Genomic DNA, 20,988 nt, shown 5'->3' with positions numbered 1-20,988 from the left:
AAATTCGAGCAACTTGGTAAGTATAAAGCTATTTCCAGTTTACAATTATAGTTAAATGACAATTTTTAAAATTTCACGTTGATCCAGTCTTAACTTTAAAATACTCTAATTAAAGTTTTTTTAATAAAATTTATGTAATTTGAAATTTTTTTCCAGATAATACCCACTAGTAGCAAGTTAAAAGTAGTCAAGTCCTATCCATGCCTGGATTTGCATAAACACAATTTTTCTTTTTTTTTTTTAAACAAAAAAACCTTCCTTTTCAGTTTATGTAGAGTAAAAAATGGTATGCGTTTATGGCTGATCAGATAACATTTCCATCATTGAAACTGAACTGGAAGAATAGTTTTAAGGAGCCTTTAATATATAATTCTGTTCTGTATTTATTTTATTAATGATTTAAATTTGTTTTTTTGAGTGGATCATTGGGGAGAAGGGACCACGCCAGCTTTGTAGGGTCCCTAATTTCTTGTGACACTGATAAGTTTTATTTACAGTTTCGGATTGGCAAATACTGCTATATTTTCTCAAATATCTGTTGTTGGGATTTAACCTCTATCCCCAGTAATTCTGAACAACAACATAAAAAGACTTAAATTTGAAACTTTGATTAGAAGAGACCAGCTGTGGCACATATTAACATGCCCCATATTTGGCATATAGTGGAAGGAGAAAGGTAGTATTTTTGCAGTATTTAATAACATTGAGCCTTGAAGCTGTTTGGCAAAAGGTAAGTTTCCTTTGTGGCTTTGCCGAAAAACAAGGCATAGGTTTACATAGATATGTGTTTAATTCTCTCTGCTTCACTAAAGAAAGCAAATGCTTATTAAGCCACATCAGATGGGATAATCCCTGATTATTGTGACATTGAAATTACTTTGTCAGTTTTACAAATAGTCTTTATTTTTACATTTACATATTTACCATGACATTACAAAAGAAAAATACCACAAAAAATTTACAGTGTTATCTATATAGTGATTATTGCAAATATACTATCCTCTTCTCCTTTTATAAAATACTTCAATTTTAGATGTAAAAACAAAATTTTAAATATTAATATATTAGTAGTAGTAATATACTGTTGGGAGTGAAGGGAAATGTTCATTATATGTAGATTTTTTAGTACTAGAATTTTATAACTTAGCTTTTAATTTAATAAGGTTTTATACTCTAGACTTAAAGATAGAGTTTAAATTTTGCTCTAATCTTACTGGTAAATGTTTTTCTTTGTTTTACATACTTGAATTTTTATGGCTCTCCATTTTCAAACCTGCTCTGCAACAGTCTGCATCTTACAACCTTCTGTCTTCAGTACAAACCAACAGTGATAGCATGTGTATGCATTCATTTGGCTTGCAAATGGTCCAATTGGGAGATCCCTGTATCAACTGATGGAAAGCATTGGTGGGAATATGTGGATCCTACAGTTACTCTAGAATTATTAGATGGTAAGTAGAGAAAATACATTTTTAACAATTTGGATTTATCTAAGTTGGCAGTTGTCTGAATTGACAATAGAAAGTGTCAGTGCGCTATCAAATGAACAGAATGAAAACAAGAATTCATCAGCCTAAAGAAAAAAAGAATTGAATCTGGAAGCTGTGCTCATACCTGTAATCCCAGCACTGTGGGAGGCTGAGGCAGGAGGATCACTTGAGCCCAGAGGTTCAAGACCAGGCTGGGCAACATAGACCCTGTCTCTACAAAAAAAATGTTAAAAATTGACTGGATATGGTGGTGCACGCCTGTAGTCTCAGCTACTTGGGAGGCTGAGGCGGGGTGATCGCTTGAGCACGGGAAGTCAAGGCTGCAGTAAGCCTTGAAGGCACTGCTCTACTCTAGCCTGGTATATATTAACTACCACCAGATATCTAAAGCTTTTTCAGGACTTAAAAAATAAATAGATAAGGTTTAGAATTCCATAAGCTGACAAGATAAGAATAGTGATTTAAAGTATACTAATTCTGTTGAGTTTTAAATGTGTATACTGAAAGTTGAGTGTTAACCGTGAAGCAGTAAACTAAAGGGATTTTCAGGAGATTGTGTTTCTTGCTCTGTATTACCATTGTTGCCTTACATTGTTAAATATGAATACACAAGGAGAAATTGTGCGTATGTGTTCTGTTAATTAGGAGCATGGAATTTTGGGGATGTTTTGATGAGAAATTCCTCTGGTTGAGAAGTAAAAGAAGCTGGCCAGAAATGGCAGATTCTTGGGATTAGGGCATTTTAACCACGTACGGTAGATTTCAGAAAGAAAACAGATAACACTTTTTTTTTTTTTTTTGAGTCAGTCTCACTCCGTTGCCGAGGCGACAGAGTGCAGTGGTGCAGTTTCAGCTCACTGCAACCTCTGCCTCCCGAGTTCAAGCAGTTCTCCTGCCTCAGCCTCCCAAGTCGCTGGGACTGCAGGCACGAGCCACCACACTCAACTAGTTTTTGTATTTTTAGTAGAGATGGGGTTTCACCATGTTGGCCAGGCTGGTCTCAAACTCCTCACCTCAGATGATCTGCCAACCTTGTCCTCCCAAAGTGCTGGGATTACAGGCTTGAGCCACTGTGCCTGGCCTTGTTTTGTTTTGTTTTTTGAGACAAGATACTCTGCCCCCCAAGCTGGAGAGCAGTGGTGCAATCTGGGCTCCCTGCAACCCTCTGCCTCCTGGGTTCAAGCGATTCTTGTGCCTCAGTCTCCCAAGGAGCTGGGACCACAGGCGCATGCCACCACGCCCAGATAATTTTTGTATTTTTAGTAGAGACGGGGTTTTGCAGTCCACCTGTCTTAGCCTCCCAAAGGGCTGAGATAACAGGTTTTTGAGCCTCCATGCCCTGCTTGAAGTGTTTCTTTAAAATAGGGATCTGCAAAGAGTAACACTATTTTAGAGTTTGTGGGCCATAAGGTCTCTGTTGCAACTATACGACTATACCATTGCAGCCGGAAAGCAGCCATAGGGCAGTTTGTAACTGATTGTGTGTGGCTGCGTTCCAATAAAACTTTGTTGACAAAAATAAATGACCAGCCATGTTTGGCCAATTATCCATAGTTTGCCTATTCTTATTTGTGAAATATGCTTCTTTGTTTCATCCCTTTATTTTCTATTTTGTTCTCCACCTGGAAAAAATTATCCCAGAATATATGTCTCATGCTGTATTATTGCTGCATGATTATAATGTTTTTCTTAAATTGTTAGAGGCTTTTTCTGAGTTTATCCAGAGGAAAGGAAATCTTCAATGAGTTGAAATGACATCTAAAACTCAGTGAGGGCTTATCTGTTCTATAGCTTGAAAATCAGGTTATCCAGATCATTGTTTTAGTTTAATAGTCACTAGATTAAGATTAAGTAGGCAAAATCTTTTTTTTTTTTTCTTCTTCTTTTTTTGAGACAGAGTCTCGCTCAGTCGCCCAGGCTAGAGTGCAGTGGCGCAATCTCAGCTCACCACAAGCTCCGCCTCCTGGGTTCAAACAATTATCTGCCTCAGCCTCCTGAGTAGCTGGGATTACAGGTGTGTGCCACCACGCCTGGCTAATTTTTGTATTTTTAGTAGAGACAGGGTTTCACCATGTTGGCCAGGCTGGTCTTGAACTCCTGACTTCATGATCCACCCACCTCGGCCTCAAAGTGCTGGGATTACAGGCTTGAACCACCACGCCTGGCCAGTAGGCATAATCTTAACAAAAATAGTTTATATACCTGGTGCTGAAGTAAAAAGATCACAAAAAAGTAATCTGCCTTTTATCCTGACTTTAGGTCAGAGGTTAGGTTGTGGTTTATGTGGGGTTTTTTTGACACAGCAGGAGCTTCCTCATTTCCATTCTGAAAAAGGTAAAGTTTATTAATTTGGAGAGCAGTTGAATAAGAATCTTGGAGACCTGATACGTTAAGACTTTCACCATGTTTTGCAGCCCTTTTTTTCTGTGTCAGTCACAAAAAGGCAATTCAAAATTTAAGACATGAAGATGTGGCTGGGTGCAGTCACTCACATATCTTGAGCACAGGAGTTTGAGCCCAGCCTGAGCAACATGGCAAAACCCCGTTTCTACTAAAAATACAAAGCACACACACACACACACACACACACACACACAAACCGGGTGTGGTGGCGCACTCCTATAGACCCAGCTACTGTGGAGGCTAAGGTGGGAGGATCACCTGAGCCTGGGAAGTCAAGGTTGTAGTGAGCTGTGATAACGCCAGTGCACTCCAGCCTGGGCAACAGAGGAAACCCTCTCTGGAAAAAAATAAAAAGACATGAAGGTTTATCTGAATCTTAAGAGTGCAGTGATACTAGTATTATTACTTACTGAAATCACTTAACAACTATGTTCCAGAAAAGAACATTGGCTTAGACAGTAGCTTTGAGAGAGAAGGGCCTCTATTTTAGGCACATACTGTGATTTTTGTGCATATAGCTAATTAATTACATTAATGGATTATTTAACAGATTCTTTTGTTCTTCTGCTATAAAATTTAATACAGTAGGATACTTAAGAAAAACATAGCTTACATTTTGTGTACCAGATTTTGGACCAGAACTTGAAGTGTATTTAATGTTTTACAACCAAGTTGTTACAGAAATTGAGTCAAAACAATTTTGGTAATGTTGGACCCAAAAGTAGAAAAATAGTCTTTTTTTTTTTTTCTTTTTCTTTTCAAATGGGGAAGTGAAGGTCTGGGCATTAGGGTTTTTTTTCATCCAAACTGGATGAAAAAGCTCATGAGACTTTAGCAGGGACTAGTCATAACATTGTCAAGGAAATTACATCTTGAAAGATTAATGGTTAAATTATAGCTTGTCTGAATTGTCAATCTTAACATTGGCTTAGAATAGTTTACAAAGAAGCTTGCTATTACAAAATGAACCTGTAGTCTCTACTAATAGAGGTTCCCCCAGTATTGAAGTTGAATTGGCATTATTAATATTATGTGGTATTCTAATGTATTTGACTGGTGAATATTTGAGAGTGGCCAGTAACTATTAATGACATTATTTTGGGGGAATGAAACTATAGTTCATCAAAACCACACTACTATGGAAAAGTGGGTCATTTCATTGTAATCAAAATTTTAAGAAAATTGATAGAAAAAATTACAACCAAGATAGTTTGCTAATATATTAATAGTGTTGATTCCTAAGAAGTATGAGTATAGTTGGAGGGATTTTCCTTTTTAAAAAAAAAGTCTGGGCGTGGTGGCTCACACCTGTGATCCCAGCACTTTGGGAGGCCTAGATGGGAGGATCACTTGAGGCCAGGAGTTTGAGACCAGCCTGGTCAACATAGTGAGACCCTGTCTCTATTATTTAAAAAGAAAGAAAGAAAGAAAGAAACTCAAAATATTGCATAGTTCCCTGTATACCCTTCAGCTTCTCCTGATACTGACATCTTACATAACAATCTATGATTATCAAAACTAGGAAGTTAACATTGGTACAATACTGTTAACTAAAGCACATATTTTATTCACTATTCCATATTTTTTCCTGTTGTAGGATCCCATGTTCCATTTAGTTGACATGTCCCTTCAAGTCTTCTCCAGTCTGTGACAGTTCTTCAGTCTTTCCTTGTCTTTCATAACACTGACACTTAGAAGAATAATGGTCATTTTATACAGTGTTCCTTAGTTAGGGTTTGTCTGACGATTTCTCATTATTATGTTGAAGTTACGTATTTTGAGCAAGAATACCGTAGAAGTAGGTTGGGTCTTGTTTGGTGCATCATATCAAGGGGTACAAAAACTGGTAATGACAACTGTGATCACTTGGTTACAGTGGTATCCTTAAAGTGGTTTCTGTACTTTAAAGTCACTATTTTTTTTCTCTTTGTAATTAGTACATTTCATGGGGAAGATACATTGGGATTTTACAAATAACCTTTTTCCTCCAATTTTTGTCCACTAATTTTAAAGAATCTATTGATAGATCTTGCCTGCAACAAAAATTACTGTGTTGTTTGCCTAATGAAGATTTTTTTATTGGGGGGGGGGATTATTTTTAATGCTACTAGATTTTCCGGAGATTCGAATTAAGCAAGTAAAATCAGGAGGGAAAGTAATCGTTACAAAAGGATTCAGCTTTGAAAATGCCGGTTGAGAGTTGTGTGTACTTCTGTATATGCTGAGGATTGAATAGGAGGGTAAAAGTGAAGTAGATGAACTCCTAGCATTCCTTTTTAATACTGCCCACTTAAGAGAAGTTTAAATCCTAAAGGCACCTTCTAAGTTTCAAATTTAAATTTTATTTTTAGAGCTAACACATGAGTTTCTACAAATATTGGAGAAAACGCCTAATAGGTTGAAGAAGATTCGAAACTGGAGGGTAAGAGAATTGACAGGGTTTAACAGAATTTCAGTCTTTTATGTAACATTTACATAGCTAACCAGTTTGAATTTTTGTGGTTTAATAATCTTTGCCGTATTCCTGAATAATTCAGCGTGTCTCAAGTTACATATACTCACATATTCAATTACTGAGTCCAGTAGACTTTGCTAAAGTACATTATACTTTTAAAAAATTTTTCGCAGTGATTATGATGAAAGTATCCTCTTCATTTTACAAATGGGGAAACTGAAGCCTAGACAAGTTAAATTACTTTCTCAAGTGCTGGGCTAGGATTTAACTTGTATCTGATTCTAAAATTGGTGTTTTCAGTTTTTTATAGCTTTCTTTTATACCTCTAAATAAGGCACTTATTTACTAGCAACATTAAAACCTTGAACCCCAGGTCATTTTATTTCCATATGTTTAATATATAATGTTTTTAATGTATAACTTTTATAAGACAAGAAATTTGCATTAAATTATTTTTCTATATCACTGCTTCTTCTGTGTTTTATTTTACTAGGCTAATCAGGCGGCTAGGAAACCAAAAGTAGATGGACAGGTATCAGAGACACCACTTCTTGGTTCATCTTTGGTCCAGAATTCCATTTTAGTAGATAGTGTCACTGGTGTGCCTACAAACCCAAGTTTTCAGAAACCATCTACATCAGCATTCCCTGCACCAGTACCTCTAAATTCAGGAAATATTTCTGTTCAAGACAGCCATACATCTGATAATTTGTCAGTGCTAGCAACAGGAATGCCAAGTACTTCATACGGTTTGTCATCACACCAGGAATGGCCTCAACATCAAGACTCAGCAAGGACAGAGCAGATATATTCACAGAAACAGGAGACATCTTTGTCTGGTAGCCAATACAACATCAACTTCCAGCAGGGACCTTCTATATCACTGCATTCAGGATTACATCACAGACCTGACAAAATTTCAGATCATTCTTCTGTTAAGCAAGAATATACTCATAAAGCAGGGAGCAGTAAACACCATGGGCCAATTTCTGCTACTCCAGGAATAATTCCTCAGAAAATGTCTTTAGACAAATATAGAGAAAAGCGTAAACTAGAAACTCTTGATCTTGATGTAAGGGATCATTATATAGCTGCCCAGGTAGAACAGCAGCACAAACAAGGGCAGTCACAGGCAGCCAGCAGCAGTTCTGTTACTTCTCCCATTAAAATGAAAATACCCATTGCAAATACTGAAAAATACATGGCAGATAAAAAGGAAAAGAGTGGATCACTGAAATTACGGATTCCAATACCACCCACTGATAAAAGCGCCAGTAAAGAAGAACTGAAAATGAAAATAAAAGTTTCCTCTTCAGAAAGACACAGCTCTTCTGATGAAGGCAGTGGGAAGAGCAAGCATTCAAGCCCACATATTAGCAGAGACCATAAGGAGAAGCACAAGGAGCATCCTTCCAGCCGCCACCACACCAGCAGCCACAAGCATTCCCACTCGCATAGTGGCAGCAGCAGTGGTGGCAGTAAACACAGTGCCGACGGAATACCACCCACTGTTCTGAGGAGTCCTGTTGGCCTGAGCAGTGATGGCATTTCCTCTAGCTCCAGCTCTTCAAGGAAGAGGCTGCATGTCAATGATGCATCTCACAACCACCACTCCAAAATGAGCAAAAGTTCCAAAAGTTCAGGTAGTTCATCTAGTTCTTCCTCCTCTGTTAAGCAGTATATATCCTCTCACAACTCTGTTTTTAACCATCCCTTACCCCCTCCTCCCCCTGTCACATACCAGGTGGGCTACGGACATCTCAGCACCCTCGTGAAACTGGACAAGAAGCCAGTGGAGACCAACGGTCCTGATGCCAATCACGAGTACAGTACAAGCAGCCAGCATATGGACTACAAAGACACATTCGACATGCTGGACTCGCTGTTAAGTGCCCAAGGAATGAACATGTAATAATTTGTTTAGGTCAATTTTTCCTTTACTTTTTTAATTTAAAAATTGTTAGAATGGAAAAATTCCTTCTGATCTAGCAGTGGTAACCCCTGCTGTTGCTGCCACTGCTTCAATATTTGTAAGTGCTGCTTTATTCTTCATTCTGAAAAGAAGAGATTATAGTAAACAAGTCTTTATCTCCACATATGATAGTGTTATAAATACTGTAAAAGCATGGAAGGTGCAAAACTCAGTATTTCTACAATTGCAGCTAAGAACATTAGGATGAATGGCTGGCTGCTTCTAGGAATATAAGATGCCTCAAGCATTCATTATTTATGATTTGAATACTGTAGCTATTTTTTGTTGTTGCTTGGCTTTTGAATGAGTGTAAATTGTTTTCTTTTGTGTATTTATACTTGTATGTATGATTTGCATGTTTCAAAGATAAAGGGATAAAACAGTATACTGACAACTGTTTACAAGAAAGTGGAGAAAAATGTACATACATTTTTGTATGTTTAGATATTACCATAAATACTCAGGATTGGAGCTGCTTGTAAGTATAACAATATACAGAATAACTTTATTTTATCTTGTCAGAGTCCATCACTAATCTAAAACAAAGGTGGCACTTTTTTACGTTAACCTTAAACTCTAGGCCTTACTGGAAGCCACTGCTAGGGGACACTTCACTACCAGATGTGTATGCAGTGCCACAGATGGTCACGTACACTGTGAGGCACTGAAATTTTGCCTTCAGAGGTTCTGACCAGATTGGCTGCTGAAATAGCCCCTAACTTTCTGAAGGCTTGAAGAGGAAAAAATAAAGTTTACATACTCTTGATGTGAAGTGCATTTAAATGTTTGTTGGCTTGTTGCAGTTCTATGAAACAGAGCTGTTAATAATGGTTATGTGGATTACTGTGATTTGAAAACTAAATTCACAATAACTTACCTAGTAGAGACTTAGTGAGTTGTTTCCTTTAAAGAATTTTACACTACATATTTTAGCAGTAAACAGGGATCACTTTTCCTTTAGCATTCAGAATGACACCACATTCTTAAATATACTCCTTCCCTGAAGCGTGTTTGTGTGTGATGCCATATTTCTTTTTCAGGTAAATGTAGTCTTCCTTATAAAAATGAAATTAAACCTATGCTCTCTCAATTCTTTTATATTCTAACAATAAATAAAAAAGAAAAGATTACTGACTGTGCATTGTACCTGTATTTATAGTTACGGTTATCAGGAAGCTCTGTAAGAAAGAAGAGGTCAGCCTCCTAGGCAAACCACTAGTGGAGGTTTTACATTTGTTTGCACATCTCAGTGTATTTCTGTTGAGGTAAAGTTTGCACAGTCATCTGACTTCTGATCAAACATTGGATTTTAACTTGTTTAGATTTTGTCCTAAACACCAGTAATATGGCTCTTGTTTATCAGCTAATCTTGAATTTATTCTGTGGTAAATCTTTGAGTTGAGTATATTTGAGATTGATTGGATTCAACCTCTTGTTGAACTGAAAACAATTTTTTTTTTCTGTATTTTTGTTACAAAGCCACTGATATGTGCACAATTGTAATTTTACTCAAGTATGTTGCAGTTTGTAAATATTAGAGTTTAATCTTGTGCTCTACCTTTATTTAGCAATTATCTAATAGCTTTATAATTTTTAAAGATAATTGTTCTTTATTTTGTCAATGTTATTTGAACTTGGGGTACTTAGGAGCCTCTTTGTAGGGACTGTGCCTAGGTAGCATGTCCTAACATTTGTTCTTGTCTTGCATAACTTTAGTGATCTTTGTCATTATATGTAACTTTGTTGCTCTGTATGGCATAATATTGTATCCATAAACATGGTAATTTTGATACAGTTATACTTTTACAGTGGTACATAATCCAAGGACTAGTATAGAATTAAGCGAGTGCAAGATGAGGGAGGGAAGGGCTTTCTTGATAATTTAGATGTGAAACCTCTACAAGAGCTATCATGTAAAAACTACATAAGGTGGTTGTGCTACTGTATAATTGGGGGTGATAATACCAGGAATTTTAATAAGATTTTGTAAAGAATATCCAGAAAAGTAGTGAACTTATTTTCAGTAGACATAGATAACAATGTGAATATTTAAGGTCTGTGACTATAGTTAAACTTCACTAAGAATTTGCAGAATTGTTTTGAGATGTGGGAATAAAGGTAATTTTATTGAATCTTCATTGGTGCTAATGATGGACAGTTAAAAAGATAGCTAGTGTATATTGTTATGGGTCAGTACTTATTAGTACTTCCAAAATTGAATTTGAAATGCTATGTATTCACTTTTCACTCTGTAAATGTAATTCTTTACAATGACTTTATTTATTAAAGGGCAGCCAGTTGTCATTTTTACAGGATTGTGTGAGCTATTCAAACTCCTTAACCCCTGAACAGGATATTAAGCTTCCAGAATAACAATGGGGATAAATATGGAATCCTTTTTAAGTTTTATTTCCATTAAACAGAAACCCTTATAATTCATACTATCATGAATTTGTTTTATCCATCTCATTTGCGTAACAGTTCATCTGCCTGGTCCCACTAGGCTCTACCAAAGAAAAAGACTGATGAGTGGACATTATTACTGTGACTCTTGCAAGTAGCCATAAATAAACCAAAATAGATTCAAATTTAGGTATGAAATTCCACATGTGCAAAGTACTGTTAAGGTGATAACATTTTTGATGAGATTTAAAAAAAAATATTTGAAATATTAAAAAGCATTATCTTTGAACGTCCTTTAAAAGAGTGAGTCATTTTTAAGTTGTGTTTTCCCTAGATCACTGATTTGTTACCTTTACACAGAAGCACGTTGCAAAGAAAGGCTTTACTTCTACCTCTTCCAGCTAGTTTTCCAATATTGAACTGTGTCCCTCTAAATATTTGCCTTAGCTATTTCAAAATAGATATTTTCAGAACCAAAGCAAAGGGGTGATTTGTTCACTGAAACATTCTTAAGAGGCCTACTTAACAGGCAGTAGTAGTCTGTAGTGGTAAAACCTCACAGTTTCTTAATTGCAGGTATGTAAATACCAACAAAGTCCTGTTGTCAGCCATAGATTTATCTTTGAAAGCAATTAAATGTGCACCTTGGTCTTCCTCTGTGCAGATTCGTTCTGGTTAAAGTTCTTATTCAGAGTCATCTAAAAGAAATTTCTAACGTGATGTATGGTTTCTTGAATGTCATGAGTAGCTGCTTGTATTACTTTGTAGCAACAGATTGTATTAATATTACATAGAATACCTAACTTTTTTGGCCTATCCTCTTTGAACTAGAAATGACTACTTGAGGGCTCTTTCAGAGAACCAATATGAAATGTTTTTGTTAGTACCAAATACCCTTGCCTTAAAAGGTTTCAAGCACATTTTCCTTTATATTTGAGAACTTAAATTGCTGACTTGTATTCCTTAGGCAACCTTAGAAATAAACCACTGCTTATAGCTGCATGAATGTTATGCACTTCATGAGTACAGTTAGTTGATTAGATATTTCAGGGTTTTGCATTTACTATAGACATGGGGACTTTTTTAATGTGATAACATCTTAGGAAAACCTTTCTCAAGATATTACACGATTTCCAATTTTATCCAAATGAAAAGCATACCTGCTTAAATTTAGGATGTCTTTGCTGAGAATATTTGGAGGCTCTTGTTAGGAAGAATCGTGGATTCAGTATTTCTAACCTGATTACTGCCTCAGAGGCTGTCTTGGGAGGCAGTAGGATTCACTGACTACCTTTACCCAGATGAGGGATCAACAAATCTCACACTTGAATTAAATGAGTTGACGGGACAGTAGGTGCTAATTTCATGCGCCCTAAGATGGGCTTATTTAGACAGGAATTTTTGCATTGGAAAAGCAGCACATTCTCTGACCTTGGGTACCAAGCTATGATACTAATTTGAGAATCACATTCTGATACGTTAATATCAGAAATCAGTGAGCAACCTAATCGCTGTAAGCTGACATATATGGAAGCTGAAATCAAAAGGTTGCTTGTTTTGTTAGTTTCCCTGGAGCATCTATCTTTAATACATCTTGCCAGTGGGACTGAAGAGCTCAAAATGTTTTAGGCCTAATACCATACATTCATTTTCTGCTCTGCAGTGTCGATTTGGGCACAGCCAGTTTTTGCCTCTGTGGCACCTTTCTGTAGTTTACTGTTACCTATTCTGCCTGACAGATTGCTTAAGTAGGTTGATAAGATGCATCGAAGATTGAATGGCTAGGAGTAATTCTCTTCTCATACAGGCAACTGAACTTCACTGTGGAATCCATTTATCTCAAAGGTTTGAGGGCCGTCTAATTTCCTTTATTTTCAAGTATGGGGCGGAAACTCAAAATCCCGAGCATTGCCGCTTTAGTAGCTTGTTTGATTTGCCTATTGTTTAATAACGAGTACATTCTTAGTAAGTGATGAGTACATTCTTATTTTTAAGGCATGTTTTGTTTTTTAAGCAGCTTCATTTTATTAGAAAAAATTCATGTACTCATTTGTTGTAAACAGTGATTGTGGGGTTTCATTTTCTGAATGTACTCAAAACTCCCAACAATTGAATAGGATGTTTGCTAATAGAAAATCTAAAACAGGAATATGTGTATATGGCATGAATTAGTCATTGACTTTAAGCTTCTTATCCATACAAGGAACTAATAAAATGTGTTTATTGACAACATAAATCCAAGGCTCTAACATGTCTTGATGTGAATCAGAAGTAACTTGCAGGTGTGGCGCAGTGGCTCACGCCTGTAATCCCAGCACTTTGGGAGGCCAAGGCGGGCGGATCACCTGAGGTCAGGAATTCAAACCAGCCTGGTCAACATGGTGAAACCCTGTCTGTACTAAAAATACGAAACTTAGCCGGGTGTGGTGGCGCGTGCCTGTGATCCCAGCTACTTGGGAGGCTGAGGCAAGAGAATCGCTTGAACCCAGGAGGCAGAGGTTGCAGTGAGCCCAAGATCGTGCCACTGCACTCCAGCCTTGGAGACAAAGTGAGACTCCTTAACAACAGAAGTAACTTTCAGTCCCTGGGAAATGTGAGATCTCTAGTATAATTGACCCTTTATCCAAGTAATTTCATGTATCATTCAGGAGTGCAGGCTCTGGGATTAGATGGTCCATGCTCTAGTCTCAGCCCTACCATTTAATAACAGAATGACTGGGCGAATTACTTGATCTCATGCTTTGATTTTCTTCCCTATAAAGTGTTAGTAGTCGTACCTGTTCGTCATAGAGTTGTGTAAGGCTTGGATTGTCAAGGAAAGCTAGATAGAATAGCATTAAAGAGAATCCTAATAGAGGGGTAGATTTGGGATACTGGATGGAATGATGAAGGCCAATCCAGGTGTATAACTGGAACGTATTAAATACTGCATTCCTGCTGTGTCCAGAATTCTCTTAAATTGTTCATTCTGATTTCTGTTTTAAGATTTTCTTGTCTAACCTCTTGCATCACTCCCATAAAAAGCACAAATAATTGCAATTATCTGGAAGGGGAATTACCTACTTAAAATTTGTTATTTTTTGAGACAAGGTCTCACTCTCACCCAAGCTGCAGTACAGTGGTGTGATTTTTGGCTTACTGTAGCCTCTGCCCCCCAGGCTCAAGTGATCAGCCAACCTCAGCCTCCTGAGTAGCTGGGACTACAGGCATGTGCCACCATGTGCCTGACTAATTTTGGGTTGGGTTTTTGGTTTTGTGGTTTTTTTTTTTTTTTTTTGGTAGAATGGAGTTTTAGCATGTTGCCCAGGATGGTCTCAAACTCCTAGGTTCAAGCAGTCCGCCCACCTTTGCCTGCAAAAGTGCTAAGATTACAGGTGTGAGCCACCACGCCCGGCCCCTTCAAAAATATTTAAACATAAGCTGTTCTTTAATAAGGCTGCTCGCCAACTTCCCTCCCCTTCCCAGCAATTACCCTGCACCTTCCACGTGAAAGAAAATGCAAGCTAATTGCAATAACTTTGATAAAGTAGAATTAGGATAGAAAAATCACTTTTAAAATACATTTTCAGGCTGGGCGCAGTGGCTAACGCCTGTAATCCCAGCACTTTGGGAGGCCAAGGCAGGGGTCACCTGAGGTCAGGAGTTCGAGAGCAGCCTGGATAACATGGTGAAACCCCATCTCTATTAAAAAATAAAATTTAGCCAGGCATTGCAGTGCATGCCTATAGTCCCAGCTACTCAGGAGGCTGAGGCAGGAGAGAATCTCTTGAGCCTGGGAGGCAGAGGTTGCAGTGAGCCGAGATAGCGCCATTGCACTCCAGCCTAGGCAACAGAGCAAGACACTATCTCAAAACAATAATAATTTTTAAAAATTAAAAATAAAACATTTTCAGCCTAAATGTAACAAATACTTTTTGTATCACAGTTAAGAGATTTGTCTCACTGGTACTGACATCAGTAAGGGCTTGTTCTATTATCATAATAAATTGGATGGGTTTTAACTTTACAAAGCAAGTAATTCAATCTAACCAAACTCATCCAAGTTCATTTGTGTATTCCTTCACCCCTGCCCCCTGCACTTTTCAATATAATAAATTGTATGTTTTTATTTTAACTGTAGCATATGGCCTGCCTATTCCTTCCCCTCAACACCACCTCCCAATACAATGTAGGGCCTCACTGATGAAAGATTTTTATTGTATTGCCATGAAATTAAGAATCTTACTTAGACCTTTCAAATGTTCAGACACAGTTGAGGAGGCCAGTTTTCTTTCATCTTTCACGTCAGCCTGTTAGTGACTGCCTTATGGATGAATTCAGCCATGGATTTTCATAATGTCATGTCCTGTCAGTAGGAAAAAGCACTATCCTCTATAAACTTGACAGTGTAATGGCATATAGAAACTTTTTTAAAACTTTATTACCAGTAGAGATAGAAGTTGCTTACACCAGAGATTTTTTAACTGGCAGAATCACCTGGAAATATTTTTAAAATGCAAGTTTCTACATTTAAATAGCTGCTTTCAACTGAATTAAGTGCAGCTCGTATGAAGAATAAAGACGGCCTGGTAGGTGATGGTAGGTAGCTTTTGGCTGCTCCTTGAGCAGATTAAGTGGGTTATTATCTTGGAGCTACTCATTACACAGTGTATGACTAAAGTAGGTTACAGTTAAGGAGATGCTGTAGATCTACTTTTTAGAACTTGGGGGTTAAAATGTATTTGGTTGAGCTTGGGCCCAGAGTATACAGGAATTTAGCACATAATGTGAGTTTTCAATGTGATTGAAAACTCAGCGGTTGTGCCTGGTGAAAAGGGTGATGCTCATGGAAGGGAGGACAGTATTACTGCTAAGTGAACAATGAAAAGCTTTTCACACCATTAAAGTACTCAAAATCAAGAACTGGACTGCTGTATCTATCGTCATCACAGTGGTATTTCACTGGACTCGGTAAAACTAGGATGTGACTGCTACCATTTATAAACTATGAGTTTGTGGGAGGCAGCAGGGAAGAGCTTTATGGGTGACAATCCAACTCCCACCTTGAGTTGGATAGCCTTAAGAAAGCTAGCTCTGAACCCTGTTCTTTGTTTAATAAAGGAAGAAGGATACTGCCATCCCAATCAGCAGCTAGAAAGAAATGATGTGCCTTTTTCTGCCGAGAGCTCAGTGAATGCTAGCTATCCCAGCCCCAACCTACCTCCACTCCCAACATCCTTTCAGACCCTCTTCAAAAGGAAGAAAGCACACGTGGGCAATTATAATGAAGAGTGTAATTCCAAACAATTGGTCATGTCTTAAACACAGTGAATAACAAAAACACAGAAGCTTTGAGGACCAAGGCTTGCCTATTGAAAATTTCAGTTTGTTTTGCTTTGTTTTGTTTTTTTGAGATGGAGTTTCACTTTTGTTGCCCAGACTGGAGTGCAGTGGTGCGATCTCGGCTCACTGCAACCTCTGCCTTCCAGGTTCAAGTGATTCTCCCACCTCAGTCTCCCAAGTAATTGGGATTACAGGCACACGCCACCATGCCCAGCTAATTTTTTGTATTTTTAGTAGAGACGGGGTTGTAGCATGTTGGCCAGGCTGATCTCGAACTCCTGACCTCAAGTGATCCACCCGCCTCAGCCTCCCAAAGTGCTGGGATTACAGGCGTGAGCCACCCTGCCCAGCCAAAACTTCAGCATTTTGAAGTTTCTGTTCAATATTCCAAAATTGTCTTCAGTATCCTTATATTTCAGTAGAATAGGAGTAAACTTGTTAACACCAACTTCATGTGTCTATTACTGTGATCTCTATACACAGTATTAACATGTCTTACTCTTTGCCCTTTCCCCATAGGGTTTAATGGGCTTGATTATAAATAGTTGCTTTAAAATCCAATATAATAATCAGATTTGAAAGAATGCTGAAAATCCCTCCAAAATGGAAAAGGAATAAGCCCTAACCTTTCAAAGTTACGTTGTTTCTGGTCATGTTGAGATACAAGCAAGTAAAATAAAGGACATATTCTTCCCTTAATTTCTTAAATATGGAAAAAAAAGAAATTTAAGAAAAGGCATACCGACAAAGACTCATCTAATGTTACACGTCCAAAGTAAAATCTGTTTTTACCTCACCTGGACAGCATTTCACACTTATTTCATAAAAACTAAAGCAGCGGGCTGGGCGCGGTGGCTCAAGCCTGTAATCCCAGCACTTTGGGAGGCCGAGGCGGGTGGATCACGAGGTCAGGAGATCGAGACCATCCTGGCTAACATGGTGAATCCCCGTCTCTACTAAAAATACAAAAAACTAGCCGGGCGTGGTGGCGGGCGCCTGTAGTCCCAGCTACTCAGAGGCTGAGGCAGGAGAATGGCGTGAACCTGGGAGGCGGAGCTTGCAGTGAGCCGAGATCGCGCCACTGCACTCCAGCCTGGGTGACACAGCGAGACTCCGTCTCAAAAAAAAAAAAAAAAAAAAAAAAACTAAAGCAGGTTGGTTTTGACAAATCCTGATACTAGTATTAGAATACTCCTAAAGGTAATTTGTAGTTGAACCACCTTGAAATGATGGCAGTCAATAAAAATATCTGTGACTATAGCTTAGAGCAATAGGTGCTGGCTGGGCATGTTGGCTCACATCTGTAATCCCAACACTGGGAGGCCAAGGTGGGTGGATCATGAGGTCAGGAGTTCAAGACCAGCCTGGCCAAGATGGTGAAACCCCAACTCTACTAAAACTACAAAAATGAGCCAGGCGCGGTGGCAGGTGCCTTTAATCTCAGCTACTCGGGAGGCTGAGACAGGAGAATCACTTGAACCCAGGTGGCAGAGGTGGTGCTGAGCCAAGATCACTCCACTGCACTCCAGCCTGGGCGACAGAGCGAGACTCCCATCTCAAAAAAAAAAAAAAAAAACCACAACAATAGATGCGAAGTTTAGTGGATGAGTAAGATCAACAGCAATGGAAACATGCTTAATCCTGGCCGGGCACAGTGGCTCACGCCTGTAATCCCAGCACTTTGGGAGGCTGAAGCAGGTGGATCACTTGAGGTCAGGAGTTTGAGACCAACCTGGCCAACACGGTGAAACCCCATCTTGGCCAACATGGTGAAACCCCATTTCTACAAAAAATACAAAAATTAGCTGGGTGTGGTGGTGGGCAACTGTAATCCCACCTACTCGGGAGGCTCAGGCAAAAGAATCACTTGAACCTGGCAGGCGGAGGTTGTTGCAGTGAGCTGAGATCATGCCACTGCACTCCAGCCTGGGCAATAGAGTTTAAGACTCAGATTTAAAAAAAAAAAATGTGTGTGTGTGTGTGTGTGTGTATATATATATATATATATATAGCTTAATCCACCAACTTAAAATGACTTGTAATACTACTAACTCATCCATGCTCACTTTTGTGAGGTCTACTAATGTTCTGGGAATGGCAGTATTTGAAGGATGACCTCAACAGAGGTAACTATTCAGATGAAATGAGCAAAGGTCTCTGGAAAAATTTGTGTGTTGACTCATCCTTCCCTTACCAGAACTAGCTTTTGTCCTACCAACTGGTTTAGGCTTAGCTAGTTCTGCATATGGAAATGACCTGATTCACTGCAAATAGATAAAAACTTCAAATCGCTGGGCGCGGTGGCTCACGCCTATAATCCCAGCACTTTGGGAGGCCAAGGCAGGCGGAACACGAGGTTAGAAGATCAAGACCGTCCTGGCTAACACGATGAAACCGTCTCTACTAAAAATACAAAACAATTAGCCAGGTGTGGTGGCGGGCGCCTGTAGTCCCAGCTACTCCAGAGGCTGAGGCAGGAGAATGGTATGAACCCGGGAGGCGGAGCTTGCAGTGAGCAGAGATCATGCCACTGCACTCCAGCCTGGGCAACAGAGCAAGACTCCATCTCAAACAAACAAACAAACAAAAACTTCAAATCACTACAAATAAATTACAGAGAAACAGAGCCCAAGATTTATGATGCCACCTTAACTAGCACAATTTCTTGGAGACATCTGAGGAGTTTAGGGGCCCTCTGATAATGAAATGCCGAGGCCCTCACCTCCTCCTATTAGGCCTTGAACCTCCTAGAATCTTTAAGGCTAAGATTGCTGCCAAAGTACAGAATCTAGAATCTCTTTAACTTACCTTCCTGCCTTTAGTCTGCTTTGGACGAATTAAGTAAGCGTCTTTACTCACCGAGCAAGAAAATATAAGTTGTTTTTACAATTTATTTTAAACTAACATCATTAAAAAATTGACAGGACAGGCCAAAAATAAAAGGAAATGTCATGTAAAGCAATAGAGAATGTAGTTCCTGGACAATCAAAACTGTAAACACTGAAATATGTTTTTTGTTGTTATTAAGAAACTTTTTTCTGATACTATAAGTAATCATGTCTGACACTTGAGGAGGCTAATATGTAACTGAAGCTTCCATTTAGCGACTCCATAGGATCTAGTTAAACTGCGTTAGACTGAATTTTCAGTAGGGAAACAAAGATCGCTTAGCCATCGTCCCCACAATTAAGCAATAAGGGAGCATCTGCAGTGGAACTGGAAAGAAACTCTTGATGTATGTTCAGTGACTTCTCTCCAAGAAGGAGTGCTTCAGGAGCTGGAGAGCAGAAGGTCGCTCATGCTGGTCCCTAAGAAGGGAAAAACACATTAGAAACAGCAGCACCCAGTAATGAGACTGCCAATGAGATCTACTTAAATGCAGACTTTAAAGATGGAAATACAACTTATGATAGTCAAACAGACTTGGGTTGAGTCCAGTCTCCAATTTTTAGCTGTGTGACCTTAAGCAAGTGACTAAAACCCTCCTCATCAGTAAGATGGGGATAACACTAATACCTAATTCATTGGGAGAATTGAATAATATATATACAACTTTTAAACAACAGCATGGTACTTGTTCGAATAGTGGTAGCTATTGTGATTGAAAACTAGGCCCTAGTTTCCCATTGTACTTTTGTTCAATTTGTTTGGAGTCTAATAAAATTCACACTTACATTTACTTTTAAAATTTAGAAGCATTAAAATCCAGAATTGAAAAGACTTTTTAAAATAGATATTCAAATATGCTTTGGTGATTAATTGAAATAATCCCATTTCGGGCACTCCTGGATTAACATAAGATAGAGGGAGACAGTTGTTCAGTACTATTGTGGCATAATTTTTTACTTCAAGAAATTCAAAAGATGTTAGAAAGGTATCAGTTAATGAGCCAGTTAATGAACCAATGAGCTAATGAAATAATTAGCTTCAATGGCCTATTCCAGAGGCATTCTTTTGGTTAAATTAGCTATCTCTTGATATATTTTTTTCAGATACATAAATATTTATTAAGGCTTTAACAAACAGGTAACTTCCCCTACCCTCCACCATTGTGCAAGCACTTTCTTTATTGATATATAATGAGTATTTATCATTTCTATATGTCAGGAACATTTCGAGTCTGCTTTTCTAGCTGTTTGAAATACAGAATACATTGTTGTTAATTAGTCATCCTGCTCTGTTATCAAACACTGGAATTCATTCCTTCTATCTAATTTTGTACCCATTAACCAACCTCTCTTATCCTCCCTGCCCCACCACATACACACCCTTCCCAGCCTCTGATGACTATCATTTTACTTTCTATCTCCATGAGATCTACTTTCGTAGCTCCCACATAAGAGTGAGAACATGTGATATTTGTCTTGCTGGGCCTGGCATATTTTACTTAAGAAAATGAACTCCAGTTCCATCTATGTTGCTGAAAATTATAAGATTTCATTTTTTTTATGGCTGAGTAGCATTCTGTTGTATATATATACTAAGTTTTCTTTATCCATTCATCTGTTGAGGGACACTTAGGTGGGTCCATACCTTTGTTATTGTGAATACTGCTGCAATGAGCGTGAGGATGCAGGTATCCCTTAGAGATAATGATTTTCTTTCCTTTGGATAAATACTCAGTAGGAGGATTGCTGGATCATACGGCAGGTAGTTCTATTTTTAGTTTTTTTTTTCTTTGTTTTTTTTTTGTTTTGTTTTTGAGAAATCTCCATATTGTTTTCCATAATGGCTGTATTAATTTATATTCACACCCAACAGTACATGAGTTCCCTTATCTATACATTCTTGCTAGCATCTGTTATTTTTGTGTGTTTTTAATAGTAGCCATTTTTAACTGGGATAAGATGGTATCTCTTGCTGGTTTTAATTTGCATTTCCTTGTTGATTAGTGATGTTGAGCATTTCTTCATATACCTGTCAGCTATTTGTGTCTTCTTTTG

The 20,988-nt window shown here is 38.2% G+C and overlaps 3 protein-coding genes across 6 annotated transcripts in view; 2 read left to right on the top strand and 1 right to left on the bottom strand.

The window, feature by feature from the left end:
* Positions 1-11,018, top strand: part of CCNT2 (cyclin T2) — a 38,350-nt gene extending 27,332 nt beyond the window's left edge. For 3 of the 4 annotated variants that reach the window (XM_050750981.1, XM_050750983.1, XM_050750984.1), the window contains 3 exons: positions 1,288-1,451; positions 6,245-6,315; positions 6,842-11,018. In XM_050750981.1, coding sequence (XP_050606938.1) covers positions 1,288-1,451; positions 6,245-6,315; positions 6,842-8,260 — 1,654 coding nt within the window. In that variant the 3' untranslated portion in view covers positions 8,261-11,018. The remainder of the gene's footprint in view (positions 1-1,287; positions 1,452-6,244; positions 6,316-6,841) is intronic. The other variant, XM_050750982.1, reaches the window with a different exon arrangement.
* RAB3GAP1 (RAB3 GTPase activating protein catalytic subunit 1) overlaps positions 1-20,988 on the top strand; it is a 1,043,110-nt gene that overhangs the window by 807,887 nt on the left and 214,235 nt on the right. The window lies entirely within an intron of this gene.
* Positions 18,920-20,988, bottom strand: part of MAP3K19 (mitogen-activated protein kinase kinase kinase 19) — a 61,573-nt gene continuing 59,504 nt past the window's right edge. Inside the window, exon 10 of the mRNA XM_050751015.1 lies at positions 18,920-19,353. Within this exon, the coding sequence (XP_050606972.1) occupies positions 19,287-19,353 (67 nt within the window). The 3' untranslated portion in view covers positions 18,920-19,286. The remainder of the gene's footprint in view (positions 19,354-20,988) is intronic.

This window comes from Macaca thibetana, chromosome 12 (genome assembly GCF_024542745.1).
Source record: "Macaca thibetana thibetana isolate TM-01 chromosome 12, ASM2454274v1, whole genome shotgun sequence".
Classification (NCBI taxonomy): domain Eukaryota; kingdom Metazoa; phylum Chordata; class Mammalia; order Primates; family Cercopithecidae; genus Macaca; species Macaca thibetana.
This window is presented reverse-complemented; position numbering and strand designations above follow the sequence as displayed.